Source organism: Sarcophilus harrisii, chromosome 4 (assembly GCF_902635505.1).
Source record: "Sarcophilus harrisii chromosome 4, mSarHar1.11, whole genome shotgun sequence".
In the NCBI taxonomy this organism is placed as follows: domain Eukaryota; kingdom Metazoa; phylum Chordata; class Mammalia; order Dasyuromorphia; family Dasyuridae; genus Sarcophilus; species Sarcophilus harrisii.
Window position 1 is genome coordinate 269,689,429 of NC_045429.1, and position 26,248 is coordinate 269,715,676.

At 41.8% G+C, this 26,248-nt stretch overlaps 1 protein-coding gene across 3 annotated transcripts in view; it reads right to left on the reverse strand.

Annotated features, from left to right (window-relative positions):
* Window positions 1-26,248, reverse strand: part of TTBK1 (tau tubulin kinase 1) — a 72,625-nt gene that overhangs the window by 40,807 nt on the left and 5,570 nt on the right. For all 3 annotated transcript variants that reach the window (XM_031964811.1, XM_031964812.1, XM_031964813.1), the window contains exons 3-13: window positions 17,923-18,070; window positions 17,500-17,573; window positions 17,129-17,269; window positions 13,429-13,533; window positions 12,720-12,785; window positions 12,214-12,306; window positions 11,825-11,950; window positions 10,566-10,720; window positions 7,176-7,407; window positions 6,533-6,711; window positions 2,519-3,065 (exon numbers count right to left, since the gene is read on the reverse strand). In XM_031964811.1, coding sequence (XP_031820671.1) covers window positions 2,519-3,065; window positions 6,533-6,711; window positions 7,176-7,407; window positions 10,566-10,720; window positions 11,825-11,950; window positions 12,214-12,306; window positions 12,720-12,785; window positions 13,429-13,533; window positions 17,129-17,269; window positions 17,500-17,573; window positions 17,923-18,070 — 1,866 coding nt within the window. The remainder of the gene's footprint in view (window positions 1-2,518; window positions 3,066-6,532; window positions 6,712-7,175; window positions 7,408-10,565; window positions 10,721-11,824; window positions 11,951-12,213; window positions 12,307-12,719; window positions 12,786-13,428; window positions 13,534-17,128; window positions 17,270-17,499; window positions 17,574-17,922; window positions 18,071-26,248) is intronic.

The following is a 26,248-nucleotide window of genomic DNA, read 5'->3' on the forward strand; positions in this document are numbered from 1 at the left end:
CTCCCTTCAAAAGCACTTACTGACCTGAGGAAGAATTAATAATGTAGTCCAATCAGTTGCCCAAGAAAGAGTGAATACTGAATGTGTCCCAATCATTTGCCCAAGGAATAGTTAATAGAGTGTGTCCAATCGGTTGCCCAGTCCATCACTATTAATGTCAATTAAGGTGAAGTTGTCATTCTCACAGTTAGATTGTTCTCCCTTCTCAGAATGACCTCTGCAAGTCTTTGTCCCTTGAAATTAGACTACCTAGTCTAATTTAGAGAAGATTGTGAGAAAATTGAGCCTACACTGCTCTTGTGGACCAGAACAGTATCTATACTTTGACTTGAAAGATGCCACAAGACTTCATCTGTACCCCCAAATTACTCTTTTCAGCCTGCCACACAGTATCCTTCACTTCTAAATGGTCTGAAATTCTCATTATATGAGTTAAAATAAAATAAGATTCACAAAATATTAGAAAGCCATAGAGAACCTTAGAGATCATCTAATCTAATGTCCTCATTTATAGATAGGCTAAATCATTATTGGCTGTGTATATGGATGGTACTGATTCCCAAAGACCTGGGATCTTTTGATAAAGCATACTGCTTCTTTCTAATCTACAAAGCAGAGATTGGGCAGTTTAATCTTCAAAAGACTAAAGGAAGAATGAATACATTAGGGTTAGTTGGTCTGGAGAAAGGGAGATTAGTCTCTTTCAGCTGACTTCCTAGTGCAGATTAACACCAAATATATCACCCCTGAGAGCCCAAGAAGCCTAGTCCCAAAGGCTGGATAATGGGAATGTGAAGATGAAGGAAAGGGTACAGAAAAACAGAAAGAGACCAGAATGCGCACAAAAGATGAGGTAGAGGAATAGAACACAAATCCCCATCTTCATTATTTTTCTTTGCTGTGCTCCCAGAGGACAGGCATAGTTAGTATACCCCTAGCCAACAGCCCAGTTAATCCATAGCAGTCATTTACAAGAGCTATCCCATACTTATCAAATGAGATAATATTTGTAAAACAGTTAGCATAGTGCCTGGCACATTTAATAAATGTTTCTTCCCTCCCTCCTTCTTTATTTTCTCCCACTCTTATTTTTTTCTCCCTTCTACTTTCCTTTCCTTCCTTTTTTCCATTCCTTCCCTTTCCTTTTTTCTTGTTTTCCTCCTTCCTTTTCTTCTTTTTTCTTCCTTTTCTCTCTACCTCTACTCTCTTTTTCTTCCTTTACTCTTCTCTCCTTCTTTCCTTTCTTTTTTCCCCCTATTTCCTGTCTTCCGCTCCTCCTTCCTCACATATCTTTGTAATGTGCCTTAACTCTTCTGGAAGCCTTGCTCCCTAGGGAGGTCCCTCTACTGCCTAAGCATGGGACAAGGTGAGACCAAGGCATTACATTATAGACCAGAACAGTAACCCCACAGGATTCTTCCACCTCTAGAGTCTGGGAGTAGAATACTGACGCATACAGCCTGGCTCCCTGCCTGGCAGCTCCTGATATTTCCCTGGCACCACCTAAGTGCCATATCTTCATATCTTTAATATCTCTATTTTGCCCAGCCCCTTATATTAAAACCTTCCTTGCCTGAGAGGCACAGAAGAGAAACTGGCCACACAGCTTGACTCACTGGCACCCCACAGGTCACAGAGGGGAGGAAGGATTTGGGAGAGCAGCTTAATCATGTGGGCACTAGAGAAGAAAGGAGCTCAGCTTTCTGGCTGCATGCCTGGTCACCCTGACACCTGTGCTCCCAGAGAGCATAATAATAAAATACCACGCCCTTCTACCTACAGGAGAAATTCCAAGCTCCCTGGTCTACCATAAAAGGGCCTCCATAATCTGACCCCTACCTATCTATCTCCCTTTTCTAGCTTCTGTTACAAGCCATATTGTCTGTCCCCATCTTCCTCCCCAAAGAAACCTTTGTATATTCCTGTTTTCATGCCTCTGCTCATTATAATTCTCCCCTTATTTCCTGGAGAGATCACTTATTCTAAAGCCTTAACATATTTACTGCCTGTATCACCCATTAGGTATTTTTTACCTTTGAAAACGTTAAACAACAACAGAAAACAATATGTGATCAAAGTCTACCTTCTCCCCCCAATCTAGACGGTAAGTTCCTTGAGGGTAGGCACTACTTTCATTTTTTCAAGCAATTCCACATTCACTACTTCCAGTTTGGGGTCAAACAACCCAAGAAAGGATAGAACAAGCAAGATCACAATTTTACAAATGAGAGAGGCGTAGTGCTTGGCCCAAAGTCACACAGTTAGCTGCCGAGCTGGGCTAAGAAGCCAGAAGTGCTGACTCTCCAGCCTGGGAAGTTTTCCTCACCATTACATCGCTGCCTCCCCCGTATTGGGCCCCAAAGTGGGGAAGCAAACCAAGAGGCTGAGCCTCTGAGAAGGCTGCCTTCCGGATCCCAGACTCGCGATCCTCAATCTGCTCCCAGTAGCGAAGACCCCCTAAGATCTCAAGGAAGGCTGAAGAGATGCACGGGAAAGGGATGGGGAACGTTGATCTTACCTGTCTCTGCGGGCCGATGGGGTCTGACTCTCTCCTCCTCGGCCGGGGTCCGGAGTGCAGGGAGGAGTGTGAGGGGCTGCCCGGGGTGGGAGGTAGGGCAGGCTCTGCCTGACCCTGCAAGTGATGCTGCTGCTGCCGAAGGTCTTCCTCGGCCACAGTCTGCATGCTGCGCCCTCTGGGCCGCACTGGGGCGGACTCGGCCCCGGCCCCCGGCCGCCTGCGCTCATCGCCCTCGTCGGGCAGCGGCCGAAGCTCCTCTGGTTCCTCGTCCGTCGTACCCGACGTGCTGGGCTCGGCGCCCGGGTGGAAGTCCTTGAGCTCCGTTTCCTTGTCGATGATGACCCACTCCTTGCTGTCAAAGTCCTCCTCCTCCGCCAGAGGCACGGAGCGGAAGGCGTTGCTCAAGGCCTCCTGCTCTACCGAAGCGGACACATCCATGCGCCCGCTGGCCTGACGGTCTGCCTGGCCCGTGTCCACCGACAGCATCTGGGCAGGCTGGGAGGAGCACGCCTGGCGGGAGGGGGAACCCGGAAGGTCCATCCGAGACCTGCAAAGCCACACAGCTCTGGGGGCTCAGCCTGCCCCTGCCCTGCTCTGCCCAGCTTTAGACCCACCCCCACCCCCACCTACTCAAGACCAGCTTAGTTTCCCAATAGGGTCAGACTCCTAGTTGCCCAAAGCCTGTACCCACCTGGTGTGATTTCAGCCAGAAAAAGACATCCTAAACATGAAACATGCTGCCACTCTATTCCAGGTCTTTTATGCCTGGACTCCTCCTAAATAATCTCCTTACCTCTACTCAGAATCCCAGATTTGGGTTAGATCTGGAATCAGAATTCCAGAGCTTCAAAGTTTCCTAGTCAATGAAATCAAGTCCAACCCTATGTGAAAAAGAACCCCTACTACAAACTCTTACCAAACAAATGGTTATTCAATCTTTGCATGAAGAACACTAAAAGAAACCCCTAATCTACTCCCCCAGCCCAGCCCACCAGGATCTAGTTCCCATTTCTAATCCATCCCAGGCCAAATTAATTTTCCTCCCCTTTTCTCTCCTCAACCAGGCTCAAAGGCTTTTAATGGCTCCTTCCTACCTAGGCCTTTGAGACTTCACCAAAATTTGACCTCCATGTACCTTTCCAGGTAGATCTCTCATTACTACCCTATGCAATTCTTCTGCTTAGCCCAGACTAATCTGCTTATGGTACGATAAATACTTCTTGGAAAGAGGGCTGGATTTGGTGTCAGAAAATATGAGTTCAAATTCTTGTTCTACTGTTTCATTACCTTTGTGACCTTGGGGAAGTCCCTCTTTCTGCCCTCCATCTGGGTCTCAGTTTTCTATTTTGTAGATTGAAGAGCATTGACTGGATGATCTAAGGTCCCTTTAAGCTCTCAATCCTGAAATTCTGATGTCATATAATCTTTCCCACCTCTAGGCCATGGCTCTAGCTTTCTGACACTGAAATATCTACCCCACCTCTACTGATCCAAACACTTCTCTTAAACCTTTTCCTACATGAAAAACAGTGATATCTCCTTTTAAGCTCCTGTGGAAGTTGCTGTCTGCATCATTCTTTTGGCATTATCATAGGCTGATGCTCTCTGAAATCTTTTGGTCAAATTGTTCTTTAAACCTTTTGTAATTGAACCTTTCTTTTGTTTATAATGTATTTCTGCAACTGAATCACAAACTCCTGGAGTCTTTCTTGATATTCCAGACTCAGTGAAACAGAAGATATCTTAAAAGTCATTTTATAGAGGAAACTTCATTTTATAAAGGAAAAATCTGAAGCCCCAAAGGGTTAAACCACCCAGAAAATGAGCGACAGGAGCTGGAATTGGTGGTATAATACCTGAACCAAAATCCAGTATCTTTCACATTATACCATACTGCCTCCCAACAATGGGGCTCAACAAATAGCTATTGATTTATTGGTTTATAAAGCTTCAAATATTGTCAGTAATTTAAATTTACATGAAAATATGAATAGACATGAATATATAAATGATATTAAGCCCTTACCTTGGCACATCATAAGCACTTAATAAATGCTTTTTCATTCATTTACATTCATTATCTGAAAGTAGGTTTTGATAGGGGAAAGAAGAGAAATGAGGGATACTCCACTCTGGTGGAAATGAGTTATAGAATGGGAGGGGTGGGAATTAGAAGAAAAAGGATGCTGAAGATGTAAACTCCATGGGGTGTCTACAGTGTAGGACTGGGTCTACAGATGGCCTTGTTCCCACATGCCCTTCAAAGGCAATTGAGATTGTTCTGCTTAACCTTCAAATCTCTTCTCCAAAGCTCTCTCAAATATCACCATCTCAACTATCAGAGTTTTCACTCAAAACCGAATTAATCTGCATGCTGGTCTCTACCCATCCCTTCCTGCCTTACTACTGGACTCTGGGCTTGTACTGAGATTTCCTCCTCCCAACCCTTTGTCTTTTCAAAGACAGCTTAAAACCCACCTACTCCAAAAAGCCCTCTCTGATTAGTCTCATGAAGCTAAAAGGAACCATAGTAGTCTTCTAGTGTAGTTATCTCATTTTACATATGAAGAAACTGAGGATCATAGAAGAGGAAATGATGAATCCAATGCTAATTAGCAGCAGAGCCAAAACTGGAATTCAAGTCTTCTGAGGATCAATCAACCACTTTCCCACAACAGCACACTGTCTCTGTCCAGCCTTATTGAATTTCAGTCAGTATTTCCTCAAAATTCTTATACCCTATATTTGTAAGGAAATTAATTTTTAGGTGAATATGAGAGAAAAAGAGACATAGAGAGATAGAGACAAAGGTGGTTTAGTGAAACGTATAAGCCGAATCGTACCTCTGATTCTTCTAGCTCACTATCTGAATGATCAGTCGAGTCACTCCTCACTGTGCCTCAGTTTTTTCATCTAGGAAATGAGTGAGCTAGATTAGATGTTCTTTAAGACCCTTTGCTGTTTCTGAGATTTTGCAAGAGACTGCAAATTCTTTCCCTGCTGGGACCAAGTTTTCTCCTTTTTTCTTGTTTCTACCACAATACAGACTCTGCACACAGGGGTTTCTCAATTATAGGGCTTGACTAATCATTCCTTTACATCCTCTGAAAAGAAGGCAAGATACTGTTCTTAGGTTTTCCTTAGGGGATGAGATTGCAGTAGAAATTAGTAGGTCATGGTGTTCTACCCTACTAGCCCCAACTACCACATAGCCACAGTGCTCAAGACAGGTTTGGGTCAGCTGCCACCCACATTCCACTATTCCTGCCCTCCGGAGGATCACAAATATACCTTCTTTGGAAAGGTCAGGCTGAAGGACAAGTTCACAGAAGAAAACACACCATGAGATTCCTCTCACATCCCTCACCCATAACCCAGTGCTTCATCCAACCTATGACTCTCTTTATTCCACTAACTTTCTCCTGGGCCCCACCATGTCTCTAATCTATTTTGACATCAGGTCTCTCCAGACTCTGGGCCTTCAGGGATACTTCTTCTCCTCCATCCTGGGTCCTAAGGAAGCCAAATATATTCTCTTCACCCAAGAAGTCTTCCATTGTTCCCTTGTTCACTACGCCAAAGTCTTTCCTTGGCTGTTCTTCCTTTAAGAAGCTTTTTTAAAGGAACAGAAATGTCTTTGGATTCAAATTCCTTCTTATGTATATATACCTCTTGCCATGCCTATTTGTATCTTTAGCACTTAGCATGTTAGCTTTTTAATTTCATTCATTTGTTCATTCTTTTATATATTCGTATCTAAGCATCCCACTCTAAAGTCCAAGTCTAACCCCTGGACTGTCCTATCTCCTGTATCTGATCCCTTCTTGTCTTCCTCAACATCCTTCAAAGACTTATGTATGGTTGCCACTATGTAAAAAACAATACCCCTTTACTTGTATTATCTATCCCAAACCCAGATAAGAGCTAAATGAGAAAGAGCTGAAGGAAAATGTGGAGGGGACTGAGTCTTTGAACCCAGTCAACCCAGATCCCTCCCCCAGCCTTCAAACCCACCTCCTCTCATGTAGCTCAGCCCGCCCATCAGCTGTGGATAGTCGCTCAGACTCAGGGCTGTTGACCCTTCGATAGCGCAGGGAGCGAACAGGGGTGGTTGGGGAGTCTGGGGGTGCACGTACTGGGGAGCTGGGGACCCCCACTCCACGGCTCTGATCTTCCTCCACCACACATTGTGTCTGCAAGGGAGAGTGGGGGGTCTGTAGGCTACAGTGGCCCCAGCTTGATGGGAGGGGATAAAGAAATGCTTTGGGTTGGGGTAAGAGGTTGGGAAGAGACTTTGTCTCTTGGAGAGTTCCCTGTTTTCAAGGAGGTAGGGAGGTGGGAGATGGGATGGTTCTTCTCCAGTACAAGGGAAATGGGAAGTCTGTTGAGATGAAAGGATTGAGAGGCCCTCTTTTCTGAGAGAGAGAAAATAGGAAGATAGAGAAAAAGGGCAACTGTGGGAAAGGGGAGGAGGAGATGTGGAATGGGGCATAATAATAGGAGGGTTATGAGTTAGAGGACCAAGAAATGAGGACAAAAGCACAGGGGGATGGGTAGACTGAGTAATGGGGAAATAGAGAGATGGGAGATAAGAAGACGGAGGAATAGAGGATTGGGGAAATAGGTCTTCCCCTGGGCTATTCCCCTTGGTGGTTACTTTGCTGATGTTAATCCTGAGCTTGTTGCGGTTGACATCGGTCTCCTCCCAGACCTCAGCTTCAGGAACCCCTGGATGGGAAGTGGGATGAGGGATGGGGCCCAGCCCCTCCAGGGGCCGCCCAGGTAGGAGAGGGGGTGCATTTTCCTGGTCACTCAGATGCTCGCCCTGCAAAACGTCTTCTGTGTTCTCCCTTAGCAAGTCCCCAGGCACAGGGGTCACATTCACCACTCTATGGTTGGAGAGAGAGAGAAGAGACAGAAACAAAATTGTCAATGATCTCTCTACCACAGGCACCTCTTTCCTATCTCCAAAGGTTCCCAACTCTTTTATAAATGGGCAAACTGAGGTCAAGAATGGAGAAATGACCTGCTTCAAATCATAAAAAAAAATTAGGAATTCCTGTTATGACTAATAGGAAAAGAGCTAGGGGTTGGGATGAGGTAGTATAGTGTGGAAAGGAAGGGTCTCTGGAGGTGGGTAGAGGGGAATGTTTGGGAAATATTTGCGCAAAACTATGCAAGTGTAGAATTCTATACACTAGTGAGCTCTGTGGGCAGGACTCAGCTACTTCTAGATGGAGTGGAAAAAGAAAAATATGCTCAATAAAAAATCAAAGTGAGAGTGGAAAACTGAGGTACCCACTGAGTCAAGAAAGTGATGTGTAAAAAATCCAAATCCATACCAGGAGGTGTTCTGTGCTTTCTTCTTTCCTTCCCTCCATTCCTTCCTTCCTTTCTTCTATCTTCTTTACCATTTCCTTCCTTCCTTCCTTTCTTCCTCCCTCCATTCCTTCCTCCTGCCTTCCCTTCTTCCCTTTCCTTCCCTTCCTTCCTTCTTCCTTCCTTCCTTTCTTCGATCCATTTTTTCCTTCCTTTCTTCATTCCTTCCTTCCTTCCTCCTCTCTATCCCTCCCTTCTTTCTTCCTTTCCTTTCTTCCTTTCTTTCTTTTCTTTCTCTCTTTCTTTTGTGCCTCAGTCTTCTTATCTTGCCTAGGTTGGAATTATATAGTCCATTCATAGCCTCAATCCCACTGCTGATGGGCACTAAAGCTTTCCCCAGTTTCTGACCCAAGCCAGTTCACTTCTCCTTAGGCATCCTGATGACCCTCAGCCCCTGGGAGCTCACCATACTAGGACTGGATTTTATGAGAACACTCAATCAACTTTTGCCATATTGCAGCTCATATCCCCAGCAGCACAGGCTAAAAGAAAAGGCCACACTATGCCTAGGGGAAGATCCTTTTTCATTGGCTCCTGGTATCTAGAGTTGGAAAGGATCTCAGAGATTATTTTGTCTAACCCCCTTGTTTCTTTTAGGCTTGCCCTGTGTTATCCATTAATAAAAAAAAAAACATGTAATTGCTTGATTTCTATTTAGTTCCCTACCTGGTTTCTTTTAGTCCCAAAGAGAAGCCTGTTGACTAAGATTGGGGAATATGCATGCAAAACTATATAAAGTCAGGGATCTGCCTCACTGGTAAAATCTGCAGGCAAATCAATAGCTCATTATTAGACAATCTTTGGTCCCCATCCTATGAAAGACTTAATTCTAAATGAAGTAAAGAAATGGTCTTTCCTTCTGATAACTGAGAATCGTAAGCATAGTAATGTTTCTTTGCTGGATGGAGGTATGCTTAAACAGGGGGATAGACTAGATTGTTTGTAAGATCTGACTTCAAATTCTATATCCATGACTTATGGCCTGTCCAAACTACAGCTTTCTGAAAAGCCAGAAGTTACCATTATGCACAGCTGGGGAGGAAATGTACCACACTTGCTTGGTTCAACTAAGCAAGAAGGCAGGGTCCAGTGCGGACTAAGCCAGATGCTAACTCAGTGGGAGAGTAACTCCACAATCCTGTCATTTGCAAGTATTGATATATTATCTTAACCTTCTCTCCTCCATATGCTTTCTTAGAATAAGTTTTAGATAGCTCTTTTTTGTCCCTTTCATGCCTTATCTTGTATCCTGCTTATTTGTGTATATATCTTATTCTGCTATTTCCTCTTTTGGATTATAAGCTCCTTGAGGACAGGGACAGTCATTTTTTTTTTTTTCATCTATGTATCCCCAGCCCCTAGTATGATGCCTTGCTTAGAAAAGGTATTTAATAAATATTTATTGAATTTAAGTGAACTTCTCTCTCTCAAATTAGAGGCAACATGATGAAAAAGCCTGGAGAGTTGTCCATTTCTTCAAATGCTAATAATGCCTTTTGAAACTTCAACCCTTCAGGATCAAATACAAAATCCTCTTCTTGGTTTTTAAAGCCATTCATAATCTTGTCCCTTCCTACCTTTCTATTACACTATAATCTTTTTCATTTTGACCATGATCCAGTGATATAGCCTCCTTCCTATTCCTCAAAACAGGAGATTCCATGTGACTCCAGACAATTTCTCTAGCTCTCTATTCCTCAGTACCTTCTCCCTTCTCATCTCTACCTCCCGGCCTCCCTGAATTTCTTCAAGTCTCAAAGGTAAAATCCCACCTTTTACAAGAAGTTTTTCCCAATCCCACTTAATCTTAATGTGAGAGCTCCTGGAGGGGCAAGGACTAGTTTGGTTTGGCTTGATTTTTATTTTTCTTTGTGTCCTCAGTATTTAGCACAGTGCTTGGTACTTAATAAAAGCTTGCTGACTGACTAGATGTGCTCAGGTCAGGAGAATCCAGGGTCACCAAAGCAATGTAGAGATCTAGGCATGACACAGCAAAGTATAATGGGGGGAAAAGCACTAGCCCTGGAATCAGAAAGAGCTGAGCTCAAATCTAGCCTCACTTACTAGCTGAGTGGCCCTGGGCAAGTCACTTGACCCTGATTGTGGGAAGGAAGAGAAAGGAAATAAGGAAGAAAGACAGGAAGGAAGGAAGGAGAAAAGGAAGAAAGAAGGGAAGGAAGAAAGAGAAACAAAGAAAAAGAAAAAAAGAAAAAGGAAGAGAAAAGAAAGAAGGAAAGAAGGAGGAGAGAAAGAAAAAAGAAAGGAGGGAGAGATGGAGGGAGGAAGTGAGGGAAGAAGGAAGGAAGAACACTGGGCTTGGAGTGAAACAAGATGTAATTCAGGTCTCAACTGTGCCACTTCTTTTGTTGACTAAAAATACTCCAGATTTAAAAATAAGTGAATAAGTAGATTAATTAGTGGATAAGTAATAGAGAAATGAATAAAGAAATAAATGGATAGACAGAAAGAAAAATAGATTATATTAAAGGCAAGTAAGACAGACGGGAGGAGAAAAGAGAGGGGAAAGGAGCAGGTAATCCTTTACTGGAATAGCAGGGATAGCCTACCCTGACATTGGAGCCTGGATAGAATTACCTCTCTAGATCAAGAGTTGCTGGTGTTAGGAAAGGGGTATAACTCAGGTAATCATTAGCTTCCCTTGACTCACCCAAACATTGCTGCCGTCTGTCGAGTGTTCTGTTGTGGTGGGGTGGACGTGCTGGTAGAAAGGAGGACATCAGTGCCTGCTTTTTCCCAGTCGAAGGCCTCATTCTCAGTGATGCCCCGTTCTTTCATGCTGTTCTCAAACACTGACATAATCAGCTGTGGGAGAAGGAGAAAGGTATGACATGGGAATTTGGGGAGAGGAGCCAGAAAAGTATCAGAGCAGGGCTTCTTAACTTTTCTGTGTGTCATGAGCTCCTCCTGTCAGTCTGGTGAAGCCTACCTGACCACTTCTCAGAATCGTGTTTTTAAATGCACAAAACAAAAGGCATTATCAAGGAAACCAATTAAATGAAACTATTATTAAACTTTTTAAAAGTTCATAGACCCCCAGATTTTAAAAATTCTGTATTAAATAGAGAAGGATCTTCAAGGAATGGGAAGTACACTAAAAAAAGAGAATAATTTTTATTTTAAAATAAAAATCATATAATCAATATGCAAATCAGCACTTCAAGTCAACAGCTTTGATAACCTAGATGGTAAAATAGAATTAGTGCTGAAGACAGGTACCCTGATTGTGAGACTTCCTGATAACTCTGTCCTATTCTTAAAAGAATTACATAGTTTAGAGATGGAAGGGACCTTAGACATGTTCTTCATTTTACAAATAAGGAACCTGGGGTCTAGAGAAGGGAAGTAACTTATCCAGGATTGCATAGCTACTAAGTGTCTTTGGTGAGATTTGAACTCGGGTCTTCCAAAATTCTATTTACTTACTATACGCTACCTCTCTTAATGCCATGTGGCTATGGGCACCCATGCAGTAAGAGCTGCCCCTTCTCTTTTTGACTACCTTTCTGCCTTTAAAGAAACCCTCTGAGGAGACTGTGAGCTCCTTGGAGGCAGGACCTCCTCCATGTTAGCCCCCTCTCATAGAGCACTGGGTGCCTAACAGAGGGTTCCATGATGCTGCCAAGCAGATGGATGGATCTCAGGATGATATAACTTTTAGAAACAGGTGGAGTGCTACTAAGCATCTCAGTAGTCCTTTAGATAGCCTCAAGAGAGATAATCAGAAGCAGCATCCCAGGTTGTGGTTCCCAAATGCATAAGCAGATAAATGGCCAGAGGGAGGTCAGAAGACAGAGTGGGGTCCAGGATACCCTTACACATGACTCTTCACTCACTGTCCCTACTCCCTTCCTTCCTAGAGCCCTGCTTAAAGTGAGCGTGTGGAGTGGAATGGACATAGGCACTGACCTGGTAATCGGGCTTGGTAAAATAGTCGAGGTTGGCAATATGATCCAGGAAGAGATGGAACTCTGATGGCATGTGCTTCAGCAGCATCCGGTGTTCATACTTCTCCTTGATCATCCCCACCTGCTCCTGGAGGTGTGTGGGGAGGGGAAAAGTAGAGGCTCCTCCCCAAACAATGAGACTGCCTTAATTCTGTCTCAAAAGACTGATATCAGTCTTTTCCCATATACCTCCAATGTACACCACTTCCCCAGAGGTCCTTCCCCAGAGTCCACATGAACTCCTCCTATTTCCTATTCTCTATCCATTCCTCCTCCTTCTTCCTAGGTTTTCATGTCAGGTCCTCTGCTCCCCCAGATTCATCTCAACCAAGCCTGGCCCAGGGTTCTCACCTTGTCCTTGATCTTGCGCCAGGGTAGCTGCCCTACAGCAAATTCCACCAGCATGTAGAAGAGAGACCACAGGTCATCATGTCGACCCATCTCCTGAAGGGGACAAAATGGGATCCAGAGTAGCCTGAAGTTCCCCCCTCCAGTCTTCCATCCCTAAAGAACAAGAGGAACTTCTCTTCCTCCAGAGTGGCAGGAGGCTGCAGTCAGGGTAAAGCCCTATGTTCCAAACAAAAACTAATTTTCCTGTGTCTACTATGCACAATTTGTCTTGTGCTGGAGAAAGGTGGGAGCAGAATATTTGGAGTCACAAAGCAAGGGAGCAAAAGAAATCATGGGGTTGGGTGGGGGAGAGACTTAAAACATTTCTAAAAGCTGTTGATCTTACTCTTTGCTCTGCTCTCCTCTCTAGGAACCTCCATTTCCTTATTTAGTAGCAGCCTACACCCCTTCCCTCAGCCCTCTCTCTGTAACCATTCTTTTACCAGCTCCAAGAATCACCTACTTACCCGGTTTTTGTGAGCATTGACTGAAGCATATCGAACTGTCCCCCGAAACCCAGCTACATTCCGAGGCTGCAGGGAGAGAGACTATTAGTCAGCAGATCAAATGAAATAATAATTATAAAATGCTTATTTAACACAGCGCCTGGCACTTAGCAGTCACTATATAAATTATTATTATTATCATTTCATCTACCTGATACCCTCTATACTTTGAATATACTTGGAATCAAACATGCCAAACCCTAGCCCTACTCATCAGGCACAGATATTCCATAAGCCAATTCCATAAGCCTGTATATTAATGCCCTAAAACAGCAAGCCTGGATCCTGGAGACTCCAACCCTATAATCCTACTCAGATGCTTCCATTCCCAGACCTAAGCGCTTTGTCCTTTGATCTAAAATACACTGACACTTGAGCCTATTCATCCCTTGCCCTCCACTTCAGTCTCTTCCTTCCTATCCCTGGAGACAGATGTGAGGGGGACCCTTCCACTGTGAAGGAGGGGATACTGAGGAATCTGTTCATTGGAAAGAGTGGATCTCAAAAAGGGAGGATATTGGAATTTACTCACTCCTTGTATTAGAGTAGGTGTGCCCCAGATACTTATGTCCAAGGTGGGGTATCCCATGAATATTCTTCAGGGAGCCATTGGAGTGTGGCAAGTTTCTAATATGGAAATGACTCCAGATTGTAGGGAGTTGATACTCACAGGTCGGACCTCCCCCGTGGTGTTGGTATATTGGCGTGCCAGCCCAAAGTCCAGCATGTAGCACTTCCTATAAGTGGAGGGCAGGCGGCCCATGGCAAAATTCGACTGTGGGGAAGACAGGGAGTGGACCCGTAAATTCTGTGTTTCTCCAGATCAGATAAAAAAGGGAGGATGGGAGGACAGGGGAGAAAGAAAACTCCATATTGCCCCTCTTTTCCCTATATCCTCTCTCCTGGCCTTACAAACCACCCTAAAGGCTGCTCTGAATGACTTTGCTGCTGGAGTAAGAATAAAGTGTCAAGGGAAACCTCTACCCCTGTGAATCCCATAGATATCTTATCCCGGGATACAAGGCAGTGGGGATAAAGCAGAAGTCTGCTAAAGCCAGAGCCAATTGTTAAATGTTCATTATGAACATTTACACCTCAGAAATCAGCAAATGTCACAAACTGGCTTGAATTTGTTATTTTGCTAATTGTCTAGACTTAAATTGTCTAGACTTAAATAAAGAGAGGGAGAAAATATTAATGCATAGTTTTCCCCCTAGTAATCCAGTTATTAAACATTTATTAGCACATCCCTGGGTATAATGGAAAGCACACTGCACTAGGAAGTAGGGAGTCTTGTCCTTGTCCCATATATTTTTCCATTAAATATCTTAAGAGACTTGTCTCTTAAGCTTCTTGAGCCTCAGTTGCCTAATCTCTAAAATGGTTGATAACAATATCAAGGTATTGGAACAGATGGTTTCTGGAGCTTCAACTCTGAAATTTAGAATCCTGTGAAAATACAATGACCCTAAATGGACAGATCCCACTCCCTATCATGCCCCTCAGTTTCTCCCAGCTTCTCCCAATCTGGTGTTCTGTCCACCACATCACATCACTCCATACCTAAACACCATTCTTTTGCAATTACAGGATTGATTTCATGTTTGTTTGTGTCTCATCTCCTTTTATAAGACTGGTAGCTTCTTAAGGACAGGACTTTATCTGGCATTTCTGACAGAGCATCCCATAAGACTGGACACAAAATTGTGTTCAGTAATTACTTTTGAAAATGATAATCAATAAACACCTATCAAGTGCCTATTATGTGCCAGGAATTCTGCTAAATTCTGGGAATACAAAAAGAGGCAAAAGATAGTCCTTGTCTTTAAGAAGAAGAGAGATAGTTAGGGAAGAGAAAGGAATTCAGAGATTGAAGACTGGAAGTGGGGTGGAGGTGAAGAAATTCAACCTCTGGCAGGAAAATCAAACAGATGGGACCAAAGCCCAGGTATCATTCCTTGCACTTGGTGGTAGTGATGGGCCTGGAGTAGAGCCAACCTCTTTTCCTCCCCGGGGTCCCATTTCCTCACCTGAAACATCTGTAGAGAAATTCGCCCCATGGGAATTATGGTCTCTAGATAAGAGAGGCCGCCTGATTTGGCAAGATAAGGGGCATATGTAGCCATGCTTGATCTCTGATTGCACTTGGAAGCAAATCAAAATCACAGAATCTTTGTGTTAGAAGGGACCTCAGCGACTGTTTAGTCCAGTCTTCACATGGACAGGTTTTCTCTACAACATCCCTGACAAGTAAAAATTCAGCCTGTACTTGAATACTTCTAGAGACGAGGAATTCACTATCTATCAAGTAAGCCTATTCTGCTACTGGATAGCTGAAAGGATTAGGAAGCTGTTTCAGAAAATCTGAGGGTCTTTGCCACCCAGACTGCTATTTTTGTTAATAGTAAACTAAGCCATCTTTTGTCTCATTTCTTACCTAGCCCATAATCATTATCAGTTGCTTCAGACAAACTAAGACCTAAGAGAAATTTTAATTTAGAAAGGCAAAGGTCACCTACTACATTATGCAGTGTTGCCAGTCATCTTTTGATTCTTGAATTGCCACCAGACTTCAGTGATTCTGGAGGAAGGAGGCTGATGACTTTGTGCAGCTCCGCTTAACAATTCAATTCACTTACAAGTCAAGACATTACTCTCATGATGTCATTGGTCCTCTTTAAGAATGAAGGACAAATAATAACAAATCTTTAACCTACATCTGTCTCCTTGCCACTCTTATTCACAGCTTCTGCCCTCTAGTGCCAAGCATAACATGGCTAATCCCTCTTGCCTATGACAATCCTTAAAATCCTAGATGACAGCTATCAAGTTCCCTTTAAGACTCCTGTTCTCCAGAACAAATATCCCTCCAACTGATTGTTAACACACATATGATTCTTCACTACTTTTGTCGCCCTTCACTCTTCAATTTCTCAATATCGTTCCTAAGCTGTGGTAGCTAAAATTCCAGGGATGATATACTGGACAGAGTATTATGGGACTATCACCTCCTTATTGTTGAATTCTCTTCTTATGATGATGAAACATAAATTACTTTAGACTGCTATCATACTCTGTTGACTCATATGGACTTTACAATTCACTAAACCTCCCCATCCCAGATATTTTTCAGAGGACCTGTGGCCTAACCATGCCTCTGCCATTTTGTACTAGAGAAATAACTTCTTGAACTCAAGAATAAGAATTTATATTTATCTCTATTAAATTTCACCTGGTTTGATTCAGTCTAGGGTTCCTGTATGCCAAAATCTTTCTAAATCCTGTCTCAGTCATAAAAGTAAATAAAAAATTTACACCTTTTATCCAAGTCACTAATGAAAATGTCAAACAGTCTAGAGTCAAGCACAGATCCCTAGAATGCATCATTAACAATCTCCATCCAAAGGAACATCAAACCATTAATAACTATTCTTTGGGTCTGGACATCCAATTAAGTTATGGGTTCATGAAGTACCCACCCACAGCTCTTCATTTTTTTTATTCCATAGGAACAGCATAAGAAACTATCTCAGGATAGATTCTTGTATTCTACACATTGAAAATTCTGAGAAATATTTGTCAGATTTTAAACTTTATTTCCTTTTCTCTCAAATCGAACAAACAACCTAATCTGTTTCTGGGTAATCTAAGAGTTAGACAATCAAAGAAGATACACAAAAATTTGTTCCCAGAGTGTTGAGATGTTGGCAATTAAAGATAATAGCTGACATTTATATATTACTTTTAGGTATACAAAACACTATGCCTGGTTTATTTAATTCTCATAGAAGCTAAGTGATACTCACTCTAGGTATGTTAACCCTATTTTACAAATGGGGAAACTGAAGCTCAGAGAAGTTAAATGCCCATGTTTCCAGGGCTAATAGATGTCAGAGGGGGGGGTAGAATCCAGATCTCTCCTGATTCCAAGTCTAGCATGCTTTCCATTCATTATAATAAACAGATTCTCTCTGGGAGATAGAGTTCTAGTGTAGTTATCTAATAATGATTTAATATAGATCAGAGATTCTTAATTTGTTTTAAATCATGGATCCCTTTGGCAGCCTTATGAAACCTTATTAATCCTTTCTCATAATTATATTTTTAAATATATAAAATGAAACACAAAGAAAACCAATTACAATGAGATATAGTGATCAAATTATTTAAAAAGTAAAATTAAAATAAAAAAATTTCACATTAGAAACCCTTGGTACAGAGAAATAAAGAAAAACCTGATGTAGTAACCAGACTAACTAGTTTCCTTTTTTGTTCTGGAGTTTGATTTCCTCACATATGGTAGAGGGAGAAAGGAATGGGAAAGAGGATTTTAGGAGAAGGAAAGGAAAAGGTAGGCAGTGGGCTCTCACAGGCTTGATGTCCCGGTGAAGGAATCCCACAGAATGGATGGCCTCGATGGACTCCAGGATCTGCTTGCCTAGCCTCAACGTGGTACTCAGAGTAAAGGTGCCCCGGGGCTGGCTGCGGCGCAGGTCTGCCAGGTTGCGACCCTAGAACATCACCCCACCATGTATTGGCCACATCATGACCCTTGGAGCCATCCCCAAGGCTACAGTGGTCATGGTGCCCCAGAGTCCCATCACCCACTGGCTCAGCAGTCAAGATGGCACTGGTCTCCCTGACTTTGACTTTGCTTCAGTAGCACCCAGAGCCCTGGCTCCTCAGGAAGAAGGGACAGAAGGGCAAAAAAGCAAGAAGAGGCATTCCTCAGGGATCTCACCTGGAGTTGCATTACCACATAATTGAACTTCTCATTCCTGCCACAGCCAATAAACCGGCAAACATGGTCCTTCCCTGTGGACCACAGAGAATCACAAGCCTGTCATGCCCCCAATCCCATCATCCCTTTTTGTCCCACCCCCAGCACCCCGTCCTACAGTCCTTTCACAGGTCCTGCTTCCCCTGTCCCCCCCCCCCCCATCATCCACCCACCGTTACTCCTTTTTTCATCTCTCCACCAATACCCTAGGATCTGTCCCCCCAACTGCCTTCTTTGGTTGTATTTCATCCCTCTGCCTAGCAAAGCCTAATGGTATAAGAAGCCATCTTTGCCCTCTGGTAGTCAGGGATGATCACTGTCATTTCCCATGAGGTGGAGAGTAAGACACACTGGGAAACACAGAATGGGAGCCTGAATGGGTACCTTGCAGTTTCTTCAGCACCGCCACTTCCATCTTGAGGACCTGCTTGGGCTGCTGGGCAGACTCGACTTTCAGAGCCACATTCTCCCGAGTCAACAGGTCCATGGCCTCGTAGATCTCCCCAAAGCCCCCGCCCCCGATCTTCTTCAGCTACAGAGGAGGACAGAGAGAGCTCAACTCAGTTCCAAGGAAGCTCCCCCCACTCCTTGCTACAACCTTTTCTCTTTGTGGATAGTAATCCAATTCTGTGTCCTCTGGAAGCATTTTGTCTTCCCTGTAAGTAAGATAACTCCCCAAAGAAAGGGACTATTTCTTGCCTTTCAAACTGAGAGTTCCCAGAAGACAAGGATTTCCTGGGCATAAAAATTATGTCTCCCTTCCTACCTTAAATTGAGAGTTATCTAAATGCAGGGGCATCTATCAAAATGGGAGCTCCCTGAGGACAAAGATCAAGTCAATTCTCCCTCCTTTCCCTGTCCATCACTTCCTCTACTCAGTGTCCAAGCCTTTATAAAGCTTACATGGCACAGAGGGAGCACTCAGTTCAAATATACACAACACAGAGAATAGATCAGATTTTAGAGTCTGGGAAAAGGGAATGTGGTCTTAATGTTTCCATATATAGTACAGTCCAGGGAAAGAAGACTTTTTAACTGTTTGGGTAGTTCTTAATTTTTGCTTTTCCAGTGGGACTGCTAGGATAGACAACCTCCACTTAAAAGTAGGTACCTTCTCAGAATACATAAGCCATGGTAAAGAACTTCTGGGAGAAAAGGTAGGTTATATTAGATTGCTTGCTGTCTCAAGAAGGGGGAAGGTAAAGGAAGGAGGGAGAAAAATTTAGAATACAAAGTTTTACAAAAATGAATGTTGAAAACTATCTTTACACATATTTGGAAAAATAAAATACCGAGAGAGAGAGAGAGAGAGAGAGAGAGAGAGAGAGAGAGAGAGAGAGAGAGAGAAAGAGCTTCCCCAAAGATTGGCAGTATCTTGTATGATATGATGTTATGGAATAATGGAAGTAGGACTTGGCAAGGGACAATCATTAACTTCTCCATTTATTGAACTACTGCTGACTACCCCCATGACTCCTACACAAATGCTCAACACCAGGTAACAATCTTTCTCTTCATTCATTAAATGGACAGTGCTGGGGGAGATACAAAATTCAGATAAGGCACATTCTCCCTGCCTTCATGAAACTTACAGTCTAGTTGTGGAATAAGACATAATTATAATATCCAATATTATGTGATCAATACATGATACCATGAGAGCTATGCCCCCAAAAGCATAATTAAGATCCAAGGGGGAAATGAAGGGGAAGGGACCAGGCATTTAAATTGGGCTTCAAAGGACAGAATACAACAGATAAAGTCTAAACATAAAGTTCTAAACATAAACATAAAACAGTTTAAACATAGAGTTCTGTGATGGGGTAGAGTGAAGTATGATCAAGAAGTAAAGAGTAATCCAATTTGGCTAGAGTGTAGAATGCTTGGAGGATAGTCACATGAAATAAAACCAGATTGTAGAAAGTCTTGAGTACCATATAAAAGCCTAAATTTTACTTGGGATCTGGCAGAAAAACCACTAAAAATTTTGTTCAGAGGAGTGATATGATCATATCTATTACACAGAAATATTACCCTGATAGCAGTATACAGATGAATGAGGGGTGGAGAGTAGACAAAGGAAATCTGTTAGAAAGGTACTGCAGTGGGTCAGGCAAATGTTCTAAGAGACCTGTACTAAAGTGAGGACAGCAGAAACAGAGAAACAGAAATATGTGAGAGATGTTGAAGAGGTTAAATCAGCAAGAACTGGTAACCAACTGGACATGAGAAATGAAGGAGAAAAATGAGTTACAGACAACTTCAAGATTTTGTACCTCACAGTCAAGAAGGAATGATTTATACTTTCAACAGAAATAATGTCAGAAAGAGGAATAAGTTTCAGAGAAAATACAAGTTCATAAAATCCTAAAAGCTGAAAAAGACCTTGGAGGCCATCTCATTCAACCCTCTCATTAAACAGGTGAGGAAACAGAGACCTACTATGATAGTTAAGGAATTCATTCAAGGTCAATACAGGTATTAAGGGTCAAAGATGGGATTTGAACTCAGGTTCTGTAACTCCAGAGCCAGTGTTTTTTCTCCTCTACCAATTAGGTATCCATCAGACAACTTGATGTAAATATTCTGTGGTGCTGTTGAAGATGTGAATCTGGAACTCAGAAGAGAGTCAAGGCTATTGATGTAGATTTGGGAGTCCTCCGAAAAGAGGTGGTAATGGAACTTTGGGAGAGGATGAATTTGCTAAGGGAGGCAGAGATAGAGAGAGAAGCACCCATATTTAAGAGGATGCGGAACCAAGAGAAGAAACAGAGGGCGGATTGCTTCAAGAAAACCAAGAAGAATATTTCTCAAGGAAAAGTCTCTTCTCCCTTGGCTTTTGAAGCAAAAGGAGAAAAGAGACTTAATCAGCAGGTAGGGAGGGCATCAGAAGTTACAGACAGGTCAAGGGGGAAGGGGACAGAAAAGGGGCTATTTGTTATATTGGGAAGTCATTGATGACCATGTGCAGAGCAGTTCCAGTGGAGTGCTGGGGGCACATTTCAGACTGCAAGAGGTTGAGAACAGAGTAGTCATTGGGAATGTGGGGAAAATTCAGACAGCAATGGAACATGTAGACGGAACATAGCAACTAGGCACAGTAAAGATTCAGACTCACCAGACTCAGAGTTAGGAAGACCTAAGTTCAAACTGAGCTTCACACACATCCTAGCTGGTGAACCCTGAAGCAAATCATTTAGCTTCTATTCATTTCAATTACCTCATTTATAAAGTGGGGATGATAACATCTGCCTCCCAAGGTGGTTGTGAGGATCAAATGAGATAATAATCATAAAGTGCTTAGCATGGTGTCTTGCTCATAGTAGGTTATATATAAATGCTAGTTATTATTAGTAATAGTAACAGAGACTCTGTACTGCCTGCCTACCTTTTAGCATAGTGGAAAAAGTGTTAGTGATCCTAGTTCCTTGGCTTGGCCTCCACTAAGAGTCTAGGCAATTCTAGGGAGCTGATTGAATCTTATATCCCATATTGATACAGAAGAAAGTACAAGGAGTCAAAACCTGAGTTCTAGTCCAGCTTTGCCATTAATGAATTTAGATGTCATTTTTCTATTCTGGGACCCTATCTCCATCTCTAAGATGAGAAAATTGTACTACATAATTTTTTAAAGTTCTTTTTACCTTTTAATACAGTTTAATTTTCCTAGTCATCCTAACCATTCAATATCATTTCTCCTTTCTCCATCTGTATTTGGCACTTCCTGGCCAAAACTGCAAAATTTAGAGCAGGAAGGATCTTCTAACATAGGTCCCTGGGAAGATAAGCCAGAGCTTCAGGTTGGGTCTGGAGGTCTATTTTGGGTCTATAATATATTCCTACCACTCATAAAATTCCAGGATTTACAGTTAAGAATGTACTTTGGAAATCATATTTGGTGATTTTTTTTAACAGAGGAGAGAATTGAGACCTAGGAAGATGAAATGATTTGTCCAATGTGAGTTATTTAGAGTATTATATTTAGACAGCATATGAAACCAAACCTACTGACTTGAAATTCAGTGTTATTTCTATTCCCCTTCCCCCATAACAGAAAATAAAGGAAGGACTTTCAGGCCAGCATTGGACAATAGAGTATCACATTAGAGACTGAACCATTACAGATGGACAAAGAAATAGACAGCAGTTCTGAGAGGAAGCTTTTGCAAAGATAAGGCTGAATACAGCCAGTGAGATACATCAAGGCAGACTTCCTGAAAAAAAAAATTGCTTTTTAGAGTTTGGAGAAGTGGAAGTAGGGAAGGATTTAAAGGGGGAAAAAAGGTATCTTTTGTAAACTTTAAATCAGATTGAATTATCATAACAAGATGATGAGAACTGTTCCAATTTTATCTATTTATATTTTCAGGTATGTCCCTTGTTGAAGAAAAATGAAATTTAGATTATTTGACTAAATCATTTCATAGGAGTATAGTTAAAACATCATGAACCTAGACCAATGATCTCAGTCTAGCAAGCTTAGGGGCATAGAGCTCAGATTCCACTTAGGTGTATTCTAAAAGAAGATGTCATTCTTCTCTTAGAGGAAGAGGAGCAGAGCTAGCTATCATACCTACCCAGGAAGGGCCATAACTAGAGTGGAGCAAGTGACCCAAATTTTAGAAAATTCTGACAGTACCCTCAAGGAGTATTCCCTCTTCTAGGAGGATTCTCTTAGTTCCTGGCTCCCTATCCCTCCCAATTCCAAGCATCAATCAGGTTTTTGATCATGTACAAACTCTTTGGTTTCCTGAAGTTCAATACTCATCCTCAGTTACTGTGACCCAAGACATTCCACCTATCCTTTGCAATCAGTATGTCAAGTCAAGGCTTGAAGATGTAGGTATGTTAGTATAGGGCTAGCAATTCTGAAATTAGATAGATTCCTTCTTTATTCTGTTGTTGTTATTGTTGATTTTTTGGGAGGAAGCAATGAAGGTTAAGTGACTTGTCCAATGTCACACAGCTAATAAATGTGTGAGGTTACATTTGAACTCAGGTCCTCCTGACTCCAGGATTAGTGTTTGATCCACTGTACTACTTAGCTGTCTCTAGGTTCCTTTTAAAGGCACTTCTAATTACAATCTAAATGCAACATTTCTGAAATTGTAAATTAACTTTTCCTATATATATAATAAACCTTGGTAAGAAATCATTCTTGTGATATAGAATGTACAGAAATCAGGTAGAAGAGTAATAGGAAACATCATTCAGTAGTGTTTAACTCTTCATAACCCCATGAACTACATCACATCAGTATTTAATGTGTAGTTTTCTAGGCAAAGACACTAGAATGGTTCCACCATTTCCTTCTCAGTGGATTAAAGCAAACAGAAATTAAATGACTTGCCCAAGACCATACAGCTATCTGAAGTCAGACTGATACTTAGGTCATCCTGACCCTGGACCCAGCACTCTATCCACTGAGCCACCTTGCTGTTACCTATAAGGAGGAAATAGTAAGAATTTCAGTGGGCATCTTTAACTGCTTGCTAAAGACTGGGGATTCAAAGAGAGAAAAAACTTACTTTGGGCTCTAAGAGTTTAAATTCTCCTGGATGGGGATGCAGAACATATACACAGATAAGAATGCACATGAAGAAAGGGGCGTCTTGAGCAGTTGGCAGAAGGGAAACAAGGAATTAGAGTTGAGCTATGTCAGTTCTGTAAATGCAGAGAACCAAGTGGGCTCAGTATTAGGAAGGTCTAGTTAGTCCCTTGAATTCAGGAATCAGGAAAGTTTTTTGTAAAAAGGCAAAGTGAAAAGGGGGTTTTGTTAAAGATAAGGTCTTCTGGAACAGTTCAGAGAGAAGGTGATAATTCAGGAAACAATCCTCAGGATTGAGGATCAATTGAGGCCTTGCAGAGGATCTAGACCAACAGATTATTCCTAGACATTCAGTGAAGGAAAGTTCGCATTAAAACTGAAAAGATAGCATGGAAGGTTTGGTCAGCTGGAGGGAAGAGTTCTGGACGGTGGGTTTAAAGGAAAAAAGAAAAAAAGAGGTAGAGAAAGAATAAGAAACAGAAGAATGAGAAGCCTCTCCAGCTGGGAGTTTTATTTTGATAGGATAGCTATAGACTAAAGGACAAGGGAGGGAAGAGAATGGGATTTGGTTGAAGAAGATCTGAGGACAGATCGAAGTGATTAGAAACAGGGAGACCAAATGGGAGGTTAATTGAGTAATATCAAAGTAAAGAGCTAAACTATAGATATGACTATGGAATGAGGGAAAAGGAGAAAATAAAACATGGAGAAATAATTGGTGGGAAGGAATGAGGAGGGAAGAAGAAAACATGGAGTTGAAATTGACTCCAAAGGCTGTCATAGCTTCAGAGAATGATAGGAAAAACAGGGAAGAGAAAATGAAGCTCCTAAAATCTATTCAGTTAAGAGAAATTGTAAACTGTCTCTCACTCTGCTTCTAAAATGATTCTTGTCCACTCTGACCTTCTAACACTTAGCACTGGAATCACAGAATATTAGACTTAACAGTAGCCTTAGAATATAGACTGTTGGGACGCAGAATCTATGGTACTTTAGAAACTGTGTTAATCTACTCTATGTCCAAGGTCATACAGCTAGTAAATGACATATTGGTGATGGGAACTCAGCTCCTCTGACTCCAAAACTAACGTCTTTCCCACCCTGCCAGGCTGCTTCACATGTATGTTTCAGTCATTCATTCATTCAATCTTTTGTTCCTTAAATTGGGACCTCTGATTTTATATTTATAGGAAATTCCAGGAAAGAGAATAAGGATTATATAGGAAATTCTTAGTCAGAAAACTCTCTAGAATTGGAAACTGACTCTCCAATTTACAATCTGACTCTCCAATTTACAATCTTAAAAGAGTTTTCTGGGTTAGTAAGACGTTAAGTGACCTGCTGAGGGTCACATGGATTTGCTAAGTGTCAGAAGGCAGAACTTGAACCCAGAACTTCCTGATTCCGAGATACCTCTTATGTCATATACATATATACTTATGTTATATATCATGTATATGATGATATATACTGATTTAAATTGTTTTTTATATGTTATATATATATATATATATATTAAATGAAGCAATATCTTTGCTCAGGGTCACACAGGTAGTAAGTGTCTGAGATTGGAATTCAGATCCTCCTGACTCTAGGTCCAGTGCTCTATCCACTATCCAATCTACCCCTACTTTATATATCTTTATACCACCCCCAAACCCTCAAACAAGAAGTTTATCATACTTTCTGATTGATTAAAATGATTTATTGGAAAGAAGAGCAGGAGCTAGAGATCTGGGAGTCCACAGACAGGTGAATTAAAACCAAGTAGCTCCCCAAGGTGATGGTGGTAGAGATAGAAATATATATATATATATATATATATATATATATATATATATAGGAAGAGACAGAAAGATAGAAGCAGACAGAAGTAGAGAAAGAGAAGAAAGAAAAAGGCAGAGGAAGAATAAGAGACAAAGATATGGAGGAAGACAATAGAAAGAAAGGAGCACAGGCCCTGTGGAAAACAGATTAATGACTTGGGATAGAAGTGGACTCCATGGAAGGAAGCAGGGAAAGAACTGTTAGAGAGAAAACAGGGAAAGTGCCCTCAAAGCAATGAGACAAATAAGAGGAAGAATTTTTAGTTCTGAGGTACATACAATAGAAGAGCCAGGTATCCTTAAAGACAGGAGAGATTCTTATATGCCAAACAAGTTAGGTACCAGCCTCCCTAAGGTAAGGGGATAGGGGATGAGAATTTGTATCAATACCCTCATCCCCATCTCTCACTAAATTCTCCGGGCATTTATCTTTTTCTCCCTTTCTTCCTTCCCTCCTTCTTTCTTTCCTTTCTTTCTCTTCCTTCCTTTTTTCCTCCTTCCTTCCTTCCCTCCTTCTTTCCTTTCTTCCTTCTCCAAAGGTTACCTACTCCCTACTCCAGAAAATAGCATTAGAATACCTGCTATTCTTCACTCCACATTCCCCTTACCACACAACCCAGGCAGAATCCCTTCCTCATTCCACATTGCCTATCAAATCCTGTTCTTTCATCTTCAAAATTATGCTCAACAATGCTTATTAGCCCCTATTTGCCCAGTAGACTTTCCTAAATAATACCAAGCTGGAGCAGTCTCTCCAATCCCTTCAGTATTCCAATCTACATGACCCTCTCCCTTTGTAGAGTATGGACTTCTTTTCCTGATTTGAGTATCTTGTCTTCCCCACTTAGGCAGTAAATTACATCAGAAAGTAGATACCTCTCATCATCATACTGGAAGTTCCCTGAGATGAGAAACTATGTCCCCCACCTCCCCAGACTGGGAGACTTCAGAAACCACATTATGTATCTTCTCATAATCCAGGGAGCTACTAGATAATAGATATCATATCTTCCCCTCCTTCTGCAATTCCCTCTAAGTACCTAATATATGGAATTATATATAGGGGTTTAGGATGGGCAAAGGCAGAATTATCTTAGTCCCAATTCCCCAAACACCATCATCTTCTTTCTTGGTCTATTTTATCTTTTTAAAAATTTCCTATGTTAAAGCACTATGCTTCCAGACCCCAGCACCTCTCTTCCAAGAAATTAAAGATTAAAGAGTTGATTAAAAATTAAAGTTGGATTAAAGAGGTTGGAGACCTCATTAGTAGCTGGTTTTGGAAAGAAGAAAATCCCACTTACATACTCTCCTACATTCTCCTTCCATTCTTCTA